Genomic DNA, 21,141 nt, shown 5'->3' with positions numbered 1-21,141 from the left:
CTGACCGTCAGTAAGTCGACACGTATGAACACATAATGGGCTGACCGTCAGTAAGTCGACACGTATGAACACATAATGGGCTGACCGTCAGTAAGTCGACACGTATGAACACATAATGGCTGACCGTCAGTAAGTCGACACGTATGAACACATATGGCTGACCGTCAGTAAGTCGACACGTATGAACACATAATGGGCTGACCGTCAGTAAGTCGACACGTATGAACACATAATGGGCTGACCGTCAGTAAGTCGACACGTATGAACATATAATGGCCTGACCGTCAGTAAGTCGACACACGTATGAACACATAATGGGCTGACCGTCAGTAAGTCGACACGTATGAACACATAATGGCCTGACCGTCAGTAAGTCGACACGTATGAACACATAATGGGCTGACCGTCAGTAAGTCGACACGTATGAACACATAATGGGCTGACCGTCAGTAAGTCGACACGTATGAACACATAATGGGCTGACCGTCAGTAAGTCGACACGTATGAACACATAATGGCCTGACCGTCAGTAAGTCGACACGTATGAACACATAATGAGCTGACCGTCAGTAAGTCGACACGTATGAACACATAATGGCGTGACCGTCAGTAAGTCGACACGTATGAACACATAATGGGCCTGACCGTCAGTAAGTCGACACGTATGAACACATAATGGCCTGACCGTCAGTAAGTCGACACGTATGAACACATAATGGTTGACCGTCAGTAAGTCGACACGTATGAACACATAATGACCTGACCGTCAGTAAGTCGACAGGTATGAACACATATAATGAGCTGACCGTCAGTAAGTCGACACACGTATGAACACATAATGGGCTGACGTCAGTAAGTCAACACGTATGAACACATATTGGCCTGACCGTCAGTAAGTCGACACGTATGAACACATAATGGCCTGACCGTCTGTAAGTCGACACTTATGAACACATAATGGGCTGACCGTCAGTAAGTCGACACATATGAACACATAATGGGCTGACCGTCAGTAAGTCGACACGTATGAACACATAATGGCTGACCGTCAGTAAGTCGACACGTATGAACACATAATGGGCTGACCGTCAGTAAGTCGACACGTATGAACATATAATGGCCTAACCGTCAGTAAGTCGACACGTATGAACACATAATGGCCTGACCGTCAGTAAGTCGACACGTATGAACACATAATGGGTTGACCGTCAGTAAGTCGACACGTATGAACACATAATGGCCTGACCGTCAGTAAGTCGACACGTATGAACACATAATGGGCTGACCGTCAGTAAGTCGACACGTATGAACATATAATGGCCTAACCGTCAGTAAGTCGACACGTATGAACATATAATGGCCTAACCGTCAGTAAGTCGACACACGTATGAACACATAATGGGCTGACCGTCAGTAAGTCGACACGTATGAACACATAATGGCCTGACCGTCAGTAAGTCGACACGTATGAACACATAATGGGTGACCGTCAGTAAGTCGACACGTATGAACACATAATGGGCTGACCGTCAGTAAGTCGACACGTATGAACACATAATGGGTGACCGTCAGTAAGTCGACACGTATGAACACATAATGGGCTGACCGTCAGTAAGTCGACACGTATGAACACATAATGGGCTGACCGTCAGTAAGTCGACACGTATGAACACATAATGGCCTGACCGTCAGTAAGTCGACACGTATGAACACATAATGGGTTGACCGTCAGTAAGTCGACACGTATGAACACATAATGGCCTGACCGTCAGTAAGTCGACACGTATGAACACATAATGGCCTGACCGTCAGTAAGTCGACACGTATGAACACATAATGGGCTGACCGTCAGTAAGTCGACACGTATGAACACATAATGGCCTGACCGTCAGTAAGTCGACACGTATGAACACATAATGGGCTGACCGTCAGTAAGTCGACACGTATGAACACATAATGGCCTGACCGTCAGTAAGTCGACACGTATGAACACATAATGGCCTGACCGTCAGTAAGTCGACACGTATGAACACATAATGGCCTGACCGTCAGTAAGTCGACACGTATGAACACATAATGGGCTGACCGTCAGTAAGTCGACACGTATTGAACACATAATGGCCTGACCGTCAGTAAGTCGACACGTATGAACACATAATGGGCTTGACCGTCAGTAAGTCGACACGTATGAACACATAATGGCTGACCGTCAGTAAGTCGACACGTATGAACACATAATGGCTGACCGTCAGTAAGTCGACACGTATGAACACATAATGGGCTGACCGTCAGTAAGTCGACACGTATGAACACATAATGGCCTGACCGTCAGTAAGTCGACACGTATGAACACATAATGGCCTGACCGTCAGTAAGTCGACACGTATGAACACATAATGGCCTGACCGTCAGTAAGTCGACACGTATGAACACATAATGGGTTGACCGTCAGTAAGTCGACACGTATGAACACATAATGGCCTGACCGTCAGTAAGTCGACACGTATGAACACATAATGGGCTGACCGTCAGTAAGTCGACACGTATGAACACATAATGGCCTGACCGTCAGTAAGTCGACACGTATGAACACATAATGGGCTGACCGTCAGTAAGTCGACACGTATGAACACATAATGGGCTGACCGTCAGTAAGTCGACACGTATGAACACATAATGGGCTGACCGTCAGTAAGTCGACACGTATGAACACATAATGGGCTGACCGTCAGTAAGTCGACACGTATGAACACATAATGGGCTGACCGTCAGTAAGTCGACACGTATGAACACATAATGGGTTGACCGTCAGTAAGTCGACACACGTATGAACACATAATGGCCTGACCGTCAGTAAGTCGACACGTATGAACACATAATGGCCTGACCGTCAGTAAGTCGACACGTATGAACACATAATGGGCTGACCGTCAGTAAGTCGACACGTATGAACACATAATGGGCTGACCGTCAGTAAGTCGACACACGTATGAACACATATTGGCCTGACCGTCAGTAAGTCGACACGTATGAACACATAATGGATTGACCGTCAGTAAGTCGACACGTATGAACACATAATGGGCTGACCGTCAGTAAGTCGACACGTATGAACACATAATGGGCTGACCGTCAGTAAGTCGACACGTATGAACACATAATGGCCTGACCGTCAGTAAGTCGACACGTATGAACACATAATGGGCTGACCGTCAGTAAGTCGACACGTATGAACACATAATGGCCTGACCGTCAGTAAGTCGACACGTATGAACACATAATGGGTTGACCGTCAGTAAGTCGACACGTATGAACATATAATGGCCTGACCGTCAGTAAGTCGACACGTATGAACACATAATGAGCTGACCGTCAGTAAGTCGACACGTATGAACACATAATGGCCTGACCGTCAGTAAGTCGACACGTATGAACACATAATGGGTTGACCGTCAGTAAGTCGACACGTATGAACATATAATGGCCTAACCGTCAGTAAGTCGACACGTATGAACACATAATGAGCTGACCGTCAGTAAGTCGACACACGTATGAACACATAATGGGCTGACCGTCAGTAAGTCAACACGTATGAACACATAATGGCCTGACCGTCAGTAAGTCGACACGTATGAACACATAATGGCCTGACCGTCAGTAAGTCGACACGTATGAACACATAATGGGCTGACCGTCAGTAAGTCGACACGTATGAACACATAATGGCCTGACCGTCAGTAAGTCGACACGTATGAACACATAATGGGCTGACCGTCAGTAAGTCGACACGTATGAACACATAATGGCTGACCGTCAGTAAGTCGACACGTATGAACACATAATGGCTGACCGTCAGTAAGTCGACACGTATGAACACATAATGGTTGACCGTCAGTAAGTCGACACGTATGAACACATAATGGGCCTGACCGTCAGTAAGTCGACACGTATGAACACATAATGGCTGACCGTCAGTAAGTCGACACGTATGAACACATAATGGGCCTGACCGTCAGTAAGTCGACACGTATGAACACATAATGGCTGACCGTCAGTAAGTCGACACGTATGAACACATAATGGGCTGACCGTCAGTAAGTCGACACGTATGAACACATAATGGCCTGACCGTCAGTAAGTCGACACGTATGAACACATAATGGCTGACCGTCAGTAAGTCGACACGTATGAACACATAATGGAGCCTGACCGTCAGTAAGTCGACACGTATGAACAAAATGGGCGACCGTCAGTAAGTCGACACAGTATGAACACATAATGGCCTGACCGTCAGTAAGTCGACACGTATGAACACATAATGGGTTGACCGTCAGTAAGTCGACACGTATGAACACATAATGGGCTGACCGTCAGTAAGTCGACACGTATGAACACATAATGGCCTAACCGTCAGTAAGTCGACACGTATGAACACATAATGAGCTGACCGTCAGTAAGTCGACACACGTATGAACACATAATGGGCTGACCGTCAGTAAGTCGACACGTATGAACACATAATGGCCTGACCGTCAGTAAGTCGACACGTATGAACACATAATGGCCTAACCGTCAGTAAGTCGACACGTATGAACACATAATGGGCTGACCGTCAGTAAGTCGACACACGTATGAACACATAATGGGCTGACGTCAGTAAGTCAACACGTATGAACACATATTGGCCTGACCGTCAGTAAGTCGACACGTATGAACACAATAATGGCCTGACCGTCTGTAAGTCGACACTTATGAACACATAATGACCTGACCGTCAGTAAGTCGACATGTATATGAACACATAATGACCTGACCGTCAGTAAGTCGACACGTATGAACACATATAATGGCTTGACCGTCAGTAAGTCGACACGTATGAACACATAATGGGCTGACCGTCAGTAAGTCGACACGTATGAACACATAATGGGCCTGACCGTCAGTAAGTCGACACGTATGAACATATAATGAGCCTGACCGTCAGTAAGTCGACACGTATGAACACATAATGGCCTGACCGTCAGTAAGTCGACACGTATGAACACATAATGGGCTGACCGTCAGTAAGTCGACACGTATGAACACATAATGGCCTGACCGTCAGTAAGTCGACACGTATGAACACATAATGGGCTGACCGTCAGTAAGTCGACACGTATGAACACATAATGGCTGACCGTCAGTAAGTCGACACGTATGAACACATAATGGGCTGACCGTCAGTAAGTCGACACGTATGAACACATAATGGCCTGACCGTCAGTAAGTCGACACGTATGAACACATAATGGGCCTGACCGTCAGTAAGTCGACACACGTATGAACACATAATGGCCTGACCGTCAGTAAGTCGACACGTATGAACACATAATGGGTTGACCGTCAGTAAGTCGACACGTATGAACACATAATGGCCTGACCGTCAGTAAGTCGACACGTATGAACACATAATGGGCTGACCGTCAGTAAGTCGACACGTATGAACACATAATGGCTGACCGTCAGTAAGTCGACACGTATGAACACATAATGGTGACCGTCAGTAAGTCGACACGTATGAACACATAATGGGCTGACCGTCAGTAAGTCGACACGTATGAACACATAATGGGCTGACCGTCAGTAAGTCGACACGTATGAACACATAATGGGCTGACCGTCAGTAAGTCGACACGTATGAACACATAATGGGCTGACCGTCAGTAAGTCGACACGTATGAACACATAATGGCTGACCGTCAGTAAGTCGACACGTATGAACACATAATGGGCTGACCGTCAGTAAGTCGACACGTATGAACACATAATGGGCCTGACCGTCAGTAAGTCGACACGTATGAACACATAATGGCCTGACCGTCAGTAAGTCGACACGTATGAACACATAATGGGCTTGACCGTCAGTAAGTCGACACGTATGAACACATAATGAGCTGACCGTCAGTAAGTCGACACGTATGAACACATAATGGGCTGACCGTCAGTAAGTCGACACGTATGAACACATAATGGGCTGACCGTCAGTAAGTCGACACGTATGAACACATAATGACCTGACCGTCAGTAAGTCGACACGTATGAACACATAATGGGTTGACCGTCAGTAAGTCGACACGTATGAACATATAATGGCCTGACCGTCAGTAAGTCGACACGTATGAACACATAATGAGCTGACCGTCAGTAAGTCGACACGTATGAACACATAATGGCCTGACCGTCAGTAAGTCGACACGTATGAACACATAATGGGCTGACCGTCAGTAAGTCGACACGTATGAACACATAATGGCCTGACCGTCAGTAAGTCGACACGTATGAACACATAATGGGCTGACCGTCAGTAAGTCGACACGTATGAACACATAATGGGTTGACCGTCAGTAAGTCGACACGTATGAACACATAATGGCCTGACCGTCAGTAAGTCGACACGTATGAACACATAATGGGCTGACCGTCAGTAAGTCGACACGTATGAACACATAATGGCCTGACCGTCAGTAAGTCGACACGTATGAACACATATGTAATGAGCTGACCGTCATTAAGTCGACACGTATGAACACATAATGGGCTGACCGTCAGTAAGTCGACACGTATGAACACATAATGAGCTGACCGTCAGTAAGTCGACACGTATGAACACATAATGGCCTGACCGTCAGTAAGTCGACACGTATGAACACATAATGGGTTGACCGTCAGTAAGTCGACACGTATGAACACATAATGAGCTGACCGTCAGTAAGTCGACACGTATGAACACATAATGGGCTGACCGTCAGTAAGTCGACACGTATGAACACATAATGGGCTGACCGTCAGTAAGTCGACACGTATGAACACATAATGGCCTGACCGTCAGTAAGTCGACACGTATGAACACATAATGGCTGACCGTCAGTAAGTCGACACGTATGAACACATAATGGCTTGACCGTCAGTAAGTCGACACGTATGAACACATAATGGCTGACCGTCAGTAAGTCGACACGTATGAACACATAATGGCTGACCGTCAGTAAGTCGACACGTATGAACACATATAATGGCCTGACCGTCAGTAAGTCGACACGTATGAACACATAATGGCTGACCGTCAGTAAGTCGACACGTATGAACACATAATGGGCTGACCGTCAGTAAGTCGACACGTATGAACACATAATGGCCTTGACCGTCAGTAAGTCGACACGTATGAACACATAATGGCCTGACCGTCAGTAAGTCGACACGTATGAACACATAATGGGCTGACCGTCAGTAAGTCGACACGTATGAACACATAATGGCCTGACCGTCAGTAAGTCGACACGTATGAACACATAATGGGCTGACCGTCAGTAAGTCGACACGTATGAACACATAATGGCTGACCGTCAGTAAGTCGACACGTATGAACACATAATGGGTGACCGTCAGTAAGTCGACACGTATGAACACATAATGGCTGACCGTCAGTAAGTCGACACGTATGAACACATAATGGCTGACCGTCAGTAAGTCGACACGTATGAACACATAATGGCTGACCGTCAGTAAGTCGACACGTATGAACACATAATGGGCTGACCGTCAGTAAGTCGACACGTATGAACACATAATGGCCTGACCGTCAGTAAGTCGACACGTATGAACACATAATGGGTTGACCGTCAGTAAGTCGACACGTATGAACATTAAATGGCCTAACCGTCAGTAAGTCGACACCTATGAACACATAATGAGCTGACCGTCAGTAAGTCGACACGTATGAACACATAATGGCTGACCGTCAGTAAGTCGACACGTATGAACACATAATGGGCTGACCGTCAGTAAGTCGACACGTATGAACACATAATGGGCTGACCGTCAGTAAGTCGACACGTATGAACACATAATGGGCTGACGTCAGTAAGTCGACACGTATGAACACATAATGGGCTGACCGTCAGTAAGTCGACACGTATGAACACATAATGGGCTGACCGTCAGTAAGTCGACACGTATGAACACATAATGGCCTGACCGTCAGTAAGTCGACACGTATGAACACATAATGGGCTGACCGTCAGTAAGTCGACACGTATGAACATATAATGGGCTGATCGTCAGTAAGTCGACACGTATGAACACATAATGGGCTGACCGTCAGTAAGTCGACACGTATGAACACATAATGGGCTGACCGTCAGTAAGTCGACACGTATGAACACATAATGGGCTTACCGTCAGTAAGTCGACACGTATGAACACATAATGGGCTTACCGTCAATAAGTCGACACGTATGAACACATATAATGGGCTGACCGTCAGTAAGTCGACACGTATGAACACATAATGGGCTGACCGTCAGTAAGTCGACACGTATGAACACATAATGGCCTGACCGTCAGTAAGTCGACACGTATGAACACATAATGGGTTGACCGTCAGTAAGTCGACACACGTATGAACACATAATGGCCTGACCGTCAGTAAGTCGACACGTATGAACACATAATGGCCTGACCGTCAGTAAGTCGACACGTATGAACACATAATGGCCTGACCGTCAGTAAGTCGACACGTATGAACACATAATGGGCTGACCGTCAGTAAGTCGACACTATGAACACATAATGGCTGACCGTCAGTAGTCGACACTAATGAACACATAATGCTGATCAGTAAGTCGACACGTATGAACACATAATGGCTGACGTCAGTAAGTCGACACGTATGAACACATAATGGCTGACCGTCAGTAAGTCGACACGTATGAACACATAATGGCTGACCGTCAGTAAGTCGACACGTATGAACACATAATGGGTTGACCGTCATTAAGTCGACACGTATGAACACATAATGGGTTGACCGTCAGTAAGTCGACACGTATGAACACATAATGGGTTGACCGTCAGTAAGTCGACACGTATGAACACATAATGGCCTGACCGTCAGTAAGTCGACACGTATGAACACATAATGGCCTGACCGTCAGTAAGTCGACACGTATGAACACATAATGGGCTGACCGTCAGTAAGTCGACACGTATGAACACATAATGGGCTGACCGTCAGTAAGTCGACACGTATGAACACATAATGGCCTGACCGTCAGTAAGTCGACACGTATGAACACATAATGGGCTGACCGTCAGTAAGTCGACACGTATGAACACATAATGGGCTGACCGTCAGTAAGTCGACACGTATGAACACATAATGGGCTGACCGTCAGTAAGTCGACACGTATGAACACATAATGGGCTGACCGTCAGTAAGTCGACACGTATGAACACATAATGGGCTGACCGTCAGTAAGTCGACACGTATGAACACATAATGGGCTGACCGTCAGTAAGTCGACACGTATGAACACATAATGGGCTGACGTCAGTAAGTCGACACGTATGAACACATATTGGCCTGACCGTCAGTAAGTCGACACGTATGAACACATAATGGCCTGACCGTCAGTAAGTCGACACGTATGAACACATAATGGGCTGACCGTCAGTAAGTCGACACGTATGAACACATAATGGGCTGACCGTCAGTAAGTCGACACGTATGAACACATAATGGGCTGACCGTCAGTAAGTCGACACGTATGAACACATAATGGGCTGACCGTCAGTAAGTCGACACGTATGAACACATAATGGGCTAACCGTCAGTAAGTCGACACGTATGAACATATAATGGCCTAACCGTCAGTAAGTCGACACGTATGAACATATAATGGCCTAACCGTCAGTAAGTCGACACACGTATGAACACATAATGGGCTGACGTCAGTAAGTCAACACGTATGAACACATATTGGCCTGACCGTCAGTAAGTCGACACGTATGAACACATAATGGCCTGACCGTCAGTAAGTCGACACGTATGAACACATAATGGGCTGACCGTCAGTAAGTCGACACGTATGAACACATAATGGCTTGACCGTCAGTAAGTCGACACGTATGAACACATAATGGGCTTACCGTCAGTAAGTCGACACGTATGAACACATAATGGGCTGACCGTCAGTAAGTCGACACGTATGAACACATAATGGGCTGACCGTCAGTAAGTCGACACGTATGAACATATAATGGCCTAACCGTCAGTAAGTCGACACGTATGAACACATAATGGGCTGACCGTCAGTAAGTCGACACGTATGAACACATAATGGCCTGACCGTCAGTAAGTCGACACGTATGAACACATATTGGCCTGACCGTCAGTAAGTCGACACGTATGAACACATAATGGGCTGACCGTCAGTAAGTCGACACGTATGAACACATAATGGGCTGACCGTCAGTAAGTCGACACGTATGAACACATAATGGGCTGACCGTCAGTAAGTCGACACGTATGAACACATAATGGGCTGACCGTCAGTAAGTCGACACGTATGAACACATAATGGGCTTACCGTCAATAAGTCGACACGTATGAACACATAATGGGCTGACCGTCAGTAAGTCGACACGTATGAACACATAATGGCTGACCGTCAGTAAGTCGACACGTATGAACACATAATGGCCTGACCGTCAGTAAGTCGACACGTATGAACACATAATGGGTTGACCGTCAGTAAGTCGACACACGTATGAACACATAATGGGCTGACCGTCAGTAAGTCAACACGTATGAACACATATTGGTCTGACCGTCAGTAAGTCGACACGTATGAACACATATTGGGCCTGACCGTCTGTAAGTCGACACGTATGAACACATAATGGGTTGACCGTCAGTAAGTCGACACGTATGAACACATAATGGGCTTACCGTCAATAAGTCGACACGTCTGAACACATAATGGGCTGACGTCAGTAAGTCGACACGTCTGAACACATAATGGGCTGACCGTTAGTAAGTCGACACGTATGAACACATAATGGGCTGACCGTCAGTAAGTCGACACGTATGAACACATAATGGGCTGACCGTCAGTAAGTCGACACGTATGAACACATAATGGGCTGACCGTCAGTAAGTCGACACGTATGAACACATAATGGGCTGACGTCAGTAAGTCGACACGTATGAACACATAATGGGCTGACGTCAGTAAGTCGACACGTATGAACACATAATGGGCTGACGTCAGTAAGTCGACACGTATGATAGATCGTTCAGTAAAATATATCCATGGAATTGCCTTTAAAACTTACTTTAAAAAAAATGTTTCCATGGAAATACATTAGAAACTTGGTTCACATTATTTCTTATAAATACAGAAGATGTTTCCTCATTCAGAGACTGCGGTTTTATTCTCATTTTTGCATACTGTAGAATGCATCCCTCAAAAAGACTAGATTTTGATCATGACAATATTGAAATCGAGAGTTGTGTTTTGCCGCTGTTTTAGTGTGTTTACGAGTAACGTTTATATTTATGGAGATTTAACACATAACATAAAAACCGTAAACTTACGCCTGAAAAGAAAGTAGGAACTTCTCAATCAATTTACATATTTTACACGTGCATTCTGTATTCATCGTTTAAAGTTGTCATTCAGTGCACGAAATGAGCACAATTTAAATGTCTACGGGATGATTGCCATTTAGCGTTTTACTGTGTGAGCTCTAGAGAATACAAGGCTTTCAGCTGTCAAATCCAATACTTAAATGCATTTTATTCCAAAATACATGCAATTTGCATGTACATTTTCTCCTAGACATGACAATTACTGTAATGAACATATCAAAACTTAATCATCAACGTCCCATTCCATAACCTAATACATGTAATGGATGGTACGAATCAATAGGTTCAGTTACTTCAAGTTGAAATTTGTCAAAGCAGATAATGACGTCTGAGCGTAAAAGAATGGATGTTCGACAATGAGGATATTGATGTGGTTTGTGGAAGGCTTTTAGTTCGGATCGATACCGTCCGTACAGATAATGGCCAGTAGGAACAGTGTACACCTCCGTTAGAGTCAACGCTTCCATGATAAATACAGACATGTTTACATTGTAAGCTTTTCAGCACGGATTCACCGTAATCATATCTCAATTACCACAGTACACAATGTATGGTTGATAGGCTGATATCGACTTTGCAATGAAACCAGTTTTTTTGTAAATAGACAGTTACACATGACTTCTATATCTGTTGCGAAATATTCATCAGGAATTACCATACCATGTAAATGGACTCATTATAGGTCGTGTACCGCCAGATCGACGCGGCGTACGACGTCTCCTCCGTCAGTCTGTCCAGTATAGTGCTAAAGAAAGAACGACGTCATGGAAATGCAAGGTAAGAGTATTAACAAAGGGAAATAACGACTCTGTGGTGTAACATTGTTGAGTTGGTCTACGTCCGAACGCTATGGACCAGGGTTAGTTATCGCTATATCTGAGTAGCATGTGTGTGGTAGATTTTTGTGAACGATGTATTAGTATATATATATAAAGGTGACAGAGTTCTAATATACTATAATTTCATCAAAACGTTACACATGAAATGTTCACTGGCTGTTTATCAATATCATCACATGAAGCATTAGTATGTTTTTGGATTTCCTTTAGATGACGTTATCGACTGCGGTCTTAATGATCCGTTAAGCCAAAAAAATCCACCAGGACAAACCTTCTTGCTATACAAACATAAAGACTTAATTTGTGATTCTGTTTACCTAATGACTGAAAATACTTCTTCAATCCCAGGTAAAAAGAAACAACGTAAACAGAAAGATTCAAACATAAAACCTCAAATATACGCGTTAAAAAGAGGATTCTCGTCCGTGTCATAGTAACTTCTCTTAGTAGACATTGAATAATCATAGTATCGAATATATTTCTTCAAATGGATCCCTATTTTCCTTATTGTTAAGTATTGATGATATTCTGTCTGTCAGAGCTTAGAACTGTCTGATGACATCTAAACCTTTGTCTTGATGAAATTTTAAATGTTTGTCATATGTTCCTGACTGTCAATATTCCATTTAACACGAGAACAGTGCACTATTGATCAGCTCTCATAAGCTGTCTTAATTATTAGCATAGAACTAAAACAAATCCAAATGTTAAAATGTTAATGGAGATATTAAACGATATTCATTATTTGAACAATAACTGATGTTTAATCGTGTATTGTATATCGGTCTAATTTACACAAAAATACATATAAGATAATTTATCTTGATTTTGAAACATGCGCAATTGGTACTTCATTCCATATAGTGCATGGTGCCATTGATTTTTTCAGGACGACAATAACCGTCGAAAAGTTTAGCTACGATATTGTAGCAAAACAAAACAATTGTGTATATAACCAAGAACATATTTCTTGTCGATGATCATAAGTTAACCAGCGATATTATAATTAAAGTTGTTGTGTGTTTTGATGTAAGTTCTTTTGGTTGTCATGACCTCTACTCATCTGCATGATCATGTTGACCTTTACTGTTTCTTGTTGACGTTGTCTTAATGCATATCTGAACCCATTCCCATATTACCCTGGCGTTGTATCTTATTAATCATCATAGTATTTTCACAGTGCAAGTCTTGTTGCTACATATTTTTCCGTATTGTTTGATTTTAAATGACACTTATCTCAACCATATTGGTCCTGACATTTTGCGTGTAACTCAAACTTGTCCTCAAATGCCCCTCGTTGTTGATGTTCTCCTTCACCTATGATAGAAGCTGCTTTAGAGAGGATGCTAAATCCCCTAACTAATAATCCATTTTATAGCGAAATGATGCTAGTATTGATTTAGAATTTGCTCATCACGTTTTATTGATTTTTACTCCAGTGGTTTAATCTAATGACAGGTACTGTATACCCCCTTGATAGTACATAACAAGTAACATTGATTTATTAGTTGACAGATAATATGTGTTTTAGTTAATTGGATGATGCTTGTACAATACCCGTGCCGTTTTTTGTTGTTTTTTTTTGTCCCTCGGCTGATAGGGAAAAGACTGGTTCAGTAGCGATCGGCAGAGACGCTGGTTATCACGCCAGATGCCCGAGTTTGACTCCTGCTTAGGACATTCGATAAAAATGTGCCGATCTTCTGTTCGTCCACCCAAATATTAGTCTCAATTAGTCTCTTACATTAATAAAATGATTCAGACACGATCATCAATCTTTTTTTATAGTTTATAGATAATTAGACTATCTCTTAGACGGATCGTCATGGGGTCGACTTTGAACATTAACGGGACGGTGGTATCGCGATCGGATGTTCCTGACCAGCTGTCCCAACGCACTCCTTTATCACGTATCACTAGGTTAAATCGAATGATCATTTTTATATTTTTCCTTCCAGAAGAGTCGTCTTGGCTCGTCTTTTCACGCGAACAAGACAGCGACCTCCATTATCATGCTGTCTCGTCGTTGTTCTGTTTCATTTTTTATCACTTAAATGGAATAATCATGTTTACATTATTCTTCTAAACTATACACCAGAACGAGACGTCCACCTCAGCTGTAATAGTTACATATTAATGTTCCTGTCCGACTGTATTGCTTATTTAATTGGATGATCAATTGTTATATTTTCCCTTCCAGAAAGGTCCTCCCGGGTCGACTATACACAAGAGCGGGATGGCGACCTTGGCTGTTGTGGATACATACTCATGTTCCTATCCGGCTGTCTCGTCGTTCTTCTGTTTCCTTTCTCACTGTATGGTTCTATTAAGGTGAGCCTGTCAGACACAACGTATCAGCAAATCAACACCACAAACACGTTGTTTAGTATTTCAAACGTTTACAAGATGAAGTTTTTTTATTGACAATATAGAAAACATATAAAGGAACGTAATGTTAACATTATCATAGACACAAACGGTTTAGCGTGTTATTGCCCTCATGATTCCGTTTTTACATAGATGAAGTTAGGCTTATTTAGTAAAGTTGTAGACAGTAATTTGAAACAAGGGTTTAGATTCGATTTCATTGGTCTTTATAGTAAAGTTTGGCAAAATGGGTTGCAAAAATAAAAGATATACAAAAAAACTGAACGATTAAAGAAATCATCTTAAATCATTACTGAATTTCTTTGCTCACCCCCACTCAGGTTGTACAGGAGTACGAGAAGGCTGTCATCTTCAGACTCGGTCGGGTGGTGTCCGGCGGAGCTAAAGGTCCAGGTGAGTTTACAGGTGTAATATGCTGCAATCTAGATTTGGCTTTCATGATATAAAATAAACGATTGATGTGGACCATTTACATTCAAAACAACTTCTTATAAGTTGTCTGTGTAAATCGTTTACCTCTGTTCTAAACAAGAAGGTGATGGATATTTGTGTAACTAACGATCTTTTATCGGATGCTTAGTTTGGGTTTCGACCAAACTTGGTACTATTAATGCTACAGTGTATTATTGCGTTGCAATCTATAATTACCAAAAATCCCTTTAAAGGCAAAAACGCCTGTATTGCTGTTTCGTTGATTTTCAAAAGGCTTTTGATTATGTAGACAGAGTACGCCTATGGTATAAAATTTCTAAATTGGGCTTACGTGGTAATTTCTTAAAAACAGTAAAATCGTTATATAACTCCGTAAAATCATGTGTTTTACATAACGGAAAAACACAGAGGTCGGTTAATTCCTAGGGCAGATTTTATCTCCCTTACTTTTTTCCTGTTTATTAATAATTTTGAAAATTACTTTATCGAAAATGGAGCCCCAAGTTACGACTTCTGAGAGCTAAGTCTTTTTCTGGTATTGTATATGTACGCCGATAGTTTAGTGCTATTCTCAGAAACAGTTGAAGATCTACAGTGCCTTTTTGGTAATTTAAGGTCTTATTCTAAGAAATGGAAAATGACTTGAATACAAATAATACAAAAATTGTTGTTTTAAGGAAGGGTGGCATTGTCAAGGATAATGAATAATGGATATATGACGGTTTAAACATCCAAGTAGTATACCATTTCAATTATTTAGTATTTGTTCTTAATTTTGATAACACATTTAAGTCTTTGTCTAAAGCTAGTTTTTGAATTTGAATGTAAAAGCTATGTTGGATTCGATTGACACTTACATTGCTATGCGTGTGAAATATGGTGTACATGTACATTAGAAGTTAAAAAGGTACATTTAGAATTTTGTAAAAACTAACTGGATGTTTAAAAAAAATCTACGTGTAACACTATGGTTTACATGTATATCGAACTTGGGCGACTCTCACCCAAGAATATTCAACTATCTAGATAGTTAAAATTTTGGTTCAGTATATCGAACTTGGGCGACTCTCACCCAAGAATATTCAACTATCTAGATAGTTCAAATTTTGGTTCAAATTGATAAATTCTGATAATAGTATACTGAGTGACAATCACAAATCACTGTACATAGATGCCAAGAAAGAAAATCCAAAGCAGAACTGGCTTTTATACGTCAAGATAAACATTATTTGAACTTTGATTTGGACATATATGGCTACGTCAATTACCTGTTGATATTGTGTATTTGCCTCAATTTTAAAAGAAAGAATTAATTATCAGGCCTGTCAGACTTTTTTTTAACTCATTAGATATGTCGAGTAAATGTGATCTATACAAGCATATGGTTAGTAAGGTTACTTTGCAATTTTACCTCATTAAAAAATTAATAAAATAAAAAATAAGAAAATTGATAGTGAAATTGAGACTTTCAGCACACAACTCAGCTATAGAATCAAAAAGATATAAGAATATACCCAGGTGTCATAGATATTGTATAAACTGTAATGCTTTGGAAGTTGAAGATGAATTCCATTTTTTACTAATATGTCAAAAATATTCAAATATTAGACGAAAATATATAAAGAAATGCTTTTGGAATAAACCGTCTCTCTTCAAAGTAATCAAATTATTGAGCACAAATAGAAAACAAAATGAACTTGTTAGGAAAATTGATCATAGAAGCGCTAAGTTGTAGAATAATATGATAGTCAACATGCATATATGTATGTGTTATTGATTATTTTAATTTCCGGCGTCCGCCTGTCGTATTTAACGAAATGGTATTATCTTGTACTTTTCTTTTTCTCTCTGACTGATTATTATCAGGATTTCCCCTAATATTTGTTTGTCAACTTGTGTATTTGTGTCATTCCTATGAATGAGGGCATCATTGTAAGTCTGTAATAAAGTAAGTAAAACTAGTAATACATCTGTAGATATAAATAATACGTTAACTTTATATAGCTTATATTTACATCTTAATTAAATAATAATATAATGCATGTTGTACACAATATGTATTTATACAACGCATATACTTTTGTACTAATGGGTCATTGACCCAAAGTCAATTAACATTTCACTTTGTGTACGTATGTTACCTGGTCTTTTTGGTGAAGGTGACAGAATACACATCTTACTAGATAATGAAACGTCACAAAAAGACATCCAGTGCTGGTGGAAAATTACGTATAATAACAATGCTCTAAATGAAATACTACGATATAGGTATCAGAAAACTTCAGCATATCATTTATAAGATCTGATACTAATTCCATATGAAGATAAAACTTTAAACGTAAAATGCACCATAATTCTGGTCAATTTTAATTTACAGGTCTATTTTGTCTATATCCATGTATCGACGAGTTTAAGAAGGTTGACATGCGCACTCTTAGCTTCGACGTTCCGCCTCAAGAGGTATGCATCTCTGATTGTACTTAGTTGCGTGCATAGATTAGTTTTGGCGATAACTCCGACTGAAATCGTCAACTTTGGGCATTTTGAGACGTTTTCTTGTGTATTAGGTCATGTTCTTAAAGAGTTGTGGTATCCGGGTATACGCGGTACTAAAGGCCTATACAAAATACTTATATTCAGATACCAAAGTTAAACATCATCGCATCTCTTTTCGACTACTTTTCCTCACTATAAGACTAGCATATATACACGATATTGTGCTTGGTAATATTTCTCATTGTCCTGTTCCTGAGGACTCCTACACTGTGGCTGTGATCGCTCTTAATCTAGTATGTTTTTGACACTACCTTTTGTCGTTTTAGATCCTATCCAAGAACTCCGTTATGGTGGCGGTCAACGCTTTAATCTATTATTGTGTTTTGAGACTTTCACACTTTGACACTACGTTTTGTCTTTTTACATTCTATCCGAGACATCCTTCACAATGATTGTGATCGCTGTTAATATACTGTTATGTTTTTGACACTTTCTCTTGCCTTTTTAGATCATATTCAAGGACTCCGTTACAGTAACGGTCGATGCTTTAATCTATTATGTTTTTGACACTGCCTTTTGTCTTTTAAGATCCTATCCAAGGACTCCGTTACGGTGGCGGTTGACGCTGTAATATATTGTTATGTTTTTGACGCTGTGATGTCAGTATGTAATGTGCAGGACGCTTTCGAGTCCACCAAACTTTTAGCTGCCACCACTCTGCGGAATGTCCTGGGTACGAAGAACATGGCTGAAATGCTGTCAGATAGGGACTCCATCACGAGGCATATGAAGGTAAGTAATCAACCTTTCAACATATCTGTATTGGCATTGGAGTCTACTTACTCGATATTCCAGATGTTACTATCACTGTCATTATATCCACCCCTGAGATATGCATAGTAACACTGATGACAGTTCAGGAGAAAACACAAGTAACCAATCACAAGCCTGTGAACTTCACTGGAAGATTACAGCAACAACGACGCCCAACTTCAAAACCAGTCAATCACATTTTTATGAACATGAAACATCTGTTGTCGGACACAAAATATTAAAATGTGCTATGGCATCTTCCAGGAGTGGATATAAAGACAGTTAGAGTAACACCTGGAGTATCGTGAAAGTGATGGCTACAGATAGCATACAGGTTTTTAGGTATGTCAGGATGTTACGACGTCCTATAGCAATGGTGAAATTATGTCAATAAACTTCATTATTGTATTATTTTCCAGCAACTTTTGGACACTTCGACTAAACCCTGGGGAGTGACGGTAGACCGGGTAGAAATGTAAGTTTTCCTCTCCATTATGATGCATTTAGTTTTTATAGTAATATCTCGGTCCACCGTCAAATGGTTGATAATAGTGGTTAAACTGTGGGGGTTCTACTCACAATTATTTGTTACCCTTGAATCCAAAATTGAAACCTATCTGGTAAATTTATCAACCAATTCAAAGGAATATTAAGTCTCATATCTATTTATTTATCACAAATGAAGCCAATGCGCTTTGATAGGTCTCCATTACGCATTTCGACGAAAACAACATCCATATGTTCTCGCTAAGATGAGAGTATATTATTATGACCCTGCACTGATTAATATCGTTATCATCTGTCTTCAGTAAGGACGTGCGGTTACCACACCAGTTACAGAGAGCCATGGCTGCCGAGGCGGAGGCTTCACGACAGGCTAGGGCCAAGGTATTTATATATATGTCATTTCATATCAACAGAACAAAACAATATATGGTCAATTTTCTAAGAAAACCCTAAATTGCTGATATGTAGAACTTAATGTTCGCTTTATCTCCGCGTTCTTGTTGCCTACCACGGTCATATCAGCCGCGTCGAGGGGGACAGCAGAGTTCGTCTCTTAGCTTTGAATGGAGGCGTCCGAATACCTCTTGCCGCTTCCCCAGCCGCCATTCAGCTTCGGTATCTACAGACGCTCAACGACATCGCTAGCGAGAAAAACTCCACCATCGTGTTCCCACTTCCGGTGGACATCATCAGCAATTTCGTCGAAAAGTGAAGATACCAAAATCATATTATGAAATTATTCAGCACCACGAGTCACGATGTAGTTGATTTAGAATTTGAGTGATATGTGATTCAACATTATTTTTTATAGATTTTAAACCGAAGGCTTTGTAATTAACATATGTACATGCATGTAGGCTGTAAAGGCTGTAGATATTTTATTTGTGGATGTCGAAATGAGTTTTTTTATATTTATGCATAATCGTATTCTCTTTTCCCAGTTTAGGAATACAGCGTGTTTATAATACAACTATAATGTACATATCATTGTCTTTTTTATGTTTTTTGTTGTTTTTTTTTTTGTATTTATGCATAATCTAATTTTATTTCAAAAGATCATGAATTAAACGTGTTTACAACTCCATCATTATAATTGATGAATTGATATTTTAGATGATTTATTTAACACATCGCTACAAAGACAGGTGGTGAAAACGCTTTAATATATACACATGTTATGGAAACTCCATATGTCTTTTTTTTAAATGTAGGTGCTTAAAATGTTGTTTTTACGCAGGTATACATTGTATGTGCTAGATTGTAGCGGGATACGATCAAAATCATTCCTGAATTCCATTTTTATTCCTGTAGCATTTTACACTTTACACTCTTATGAATGGTACATACTTCGAGCAGTGTATTTAGTTCATTTGTGAAAACTTTAAGTGGAAAGGAACGAATGTAATGTAAGATTTTGATGGACGTATGTGGCTTGTTATTGATCTTCAGTGGAAAGGTTCGCTGTAACGTTATGTTTCACTTTGGCCTTTCACCTTCTCTAGAGAATATTAGTCACACAGTTTGTAAGTGACCTAACACGGAAAAATATTGGCTCTAAAATAAACTTGTACGTGATACATGTTTATTTTAGACCCAATATTTTTCCGGATTAGGTCACTTATAAACTGCGTAACGAACTTATCCCGTCGAAGACCCTTTCAATGAAGTAACTGCAAAATGCATTATGAATGGAAACAAAAACGACTCAAAACAATTTTCACCTCACTGAACACTCGAATGCGTTGCTATGGTCCATTTCTGTTAAATAAGTGTTGCCGATTTCGGTTTGCTTTGAAAGTGGTCATCAGCTCTATCGTTCAAACATTTTGTTTCCATCTCTTTGAGTGCCGTCGTCTCGAAGCGTTACTTGACTGCCATCTTTTTGCTAAGGACGTTAGTGGCAAAGAACAATAACTCTATCGTCCAAATCTGATACGATTTCTACAAACCTGATACGATTATATCTTTGATATCACGTGACGTCATTTTAACCAATATGAATACAAGATTCTTGTCTGAGGCGGGGTAAGACTTTATTTTGGATATCACGTGACGTCACTTTAACCAATATGAATACAAGATAATTGTCTGAGGCAGGATAAGACTACATTTTGGATATCACGTGACGTCATTTTATTAATCATTGATGTCACTATTTTTTAATTTTATCGGGGTATGAAAAAAAAATTGTTTGCA

The 21,141-nt window shown here is 41.1% G+C and overlaps 1 protein-coding gene across 1 annotated transcript; it reads left to right on the top strand.

Moving 5' to 3' along the window:
* The first annotated feature begins 11,934 nt into the window (after positions 1-11,934).
* LOC138329780 (mechanosensory protein 2-like) lies at positions 11,935-19,398 on the top strand. The gene is made up of 7 exons (XM_069277073.1): positions 11,935-12,247; positions 14,510-14,640; positions 15,018-15,090; positions 17,507-17,589; positions 18,214-18,417; positions 18,858-18,913; positions 19,248-19,398. Exons 1-7 carry the CDS (start codon positions 12,235-12,237, stop codon positions 19,396-19,398), a joined length of 711 nt encoding a protein of 236 aa, XP_069133174.1. The 5' UTR covers positions 11,935-12,234.
* Positions 19,399-21,141: the final 1,743 nt, after the last annotated feature.

This window comes from Argopecten irradians, chromosome 8 (genome assembly GCF_041381155.1).
Source record: "Argopecten irradians isolate NY chromosome 8, Ai_NY, whole genome shotgun sequence".
Taxonomy (NCBI): domain Eukaryota; kingdom Metazoa; phylum Mollusca; class Bivalvia; order Pectinida; family Pectinidae; genus Argopecten; species Argopecten irradians.
This window is presented reverse-complemented; position numbering and strand designations above follow the sequence as displayed.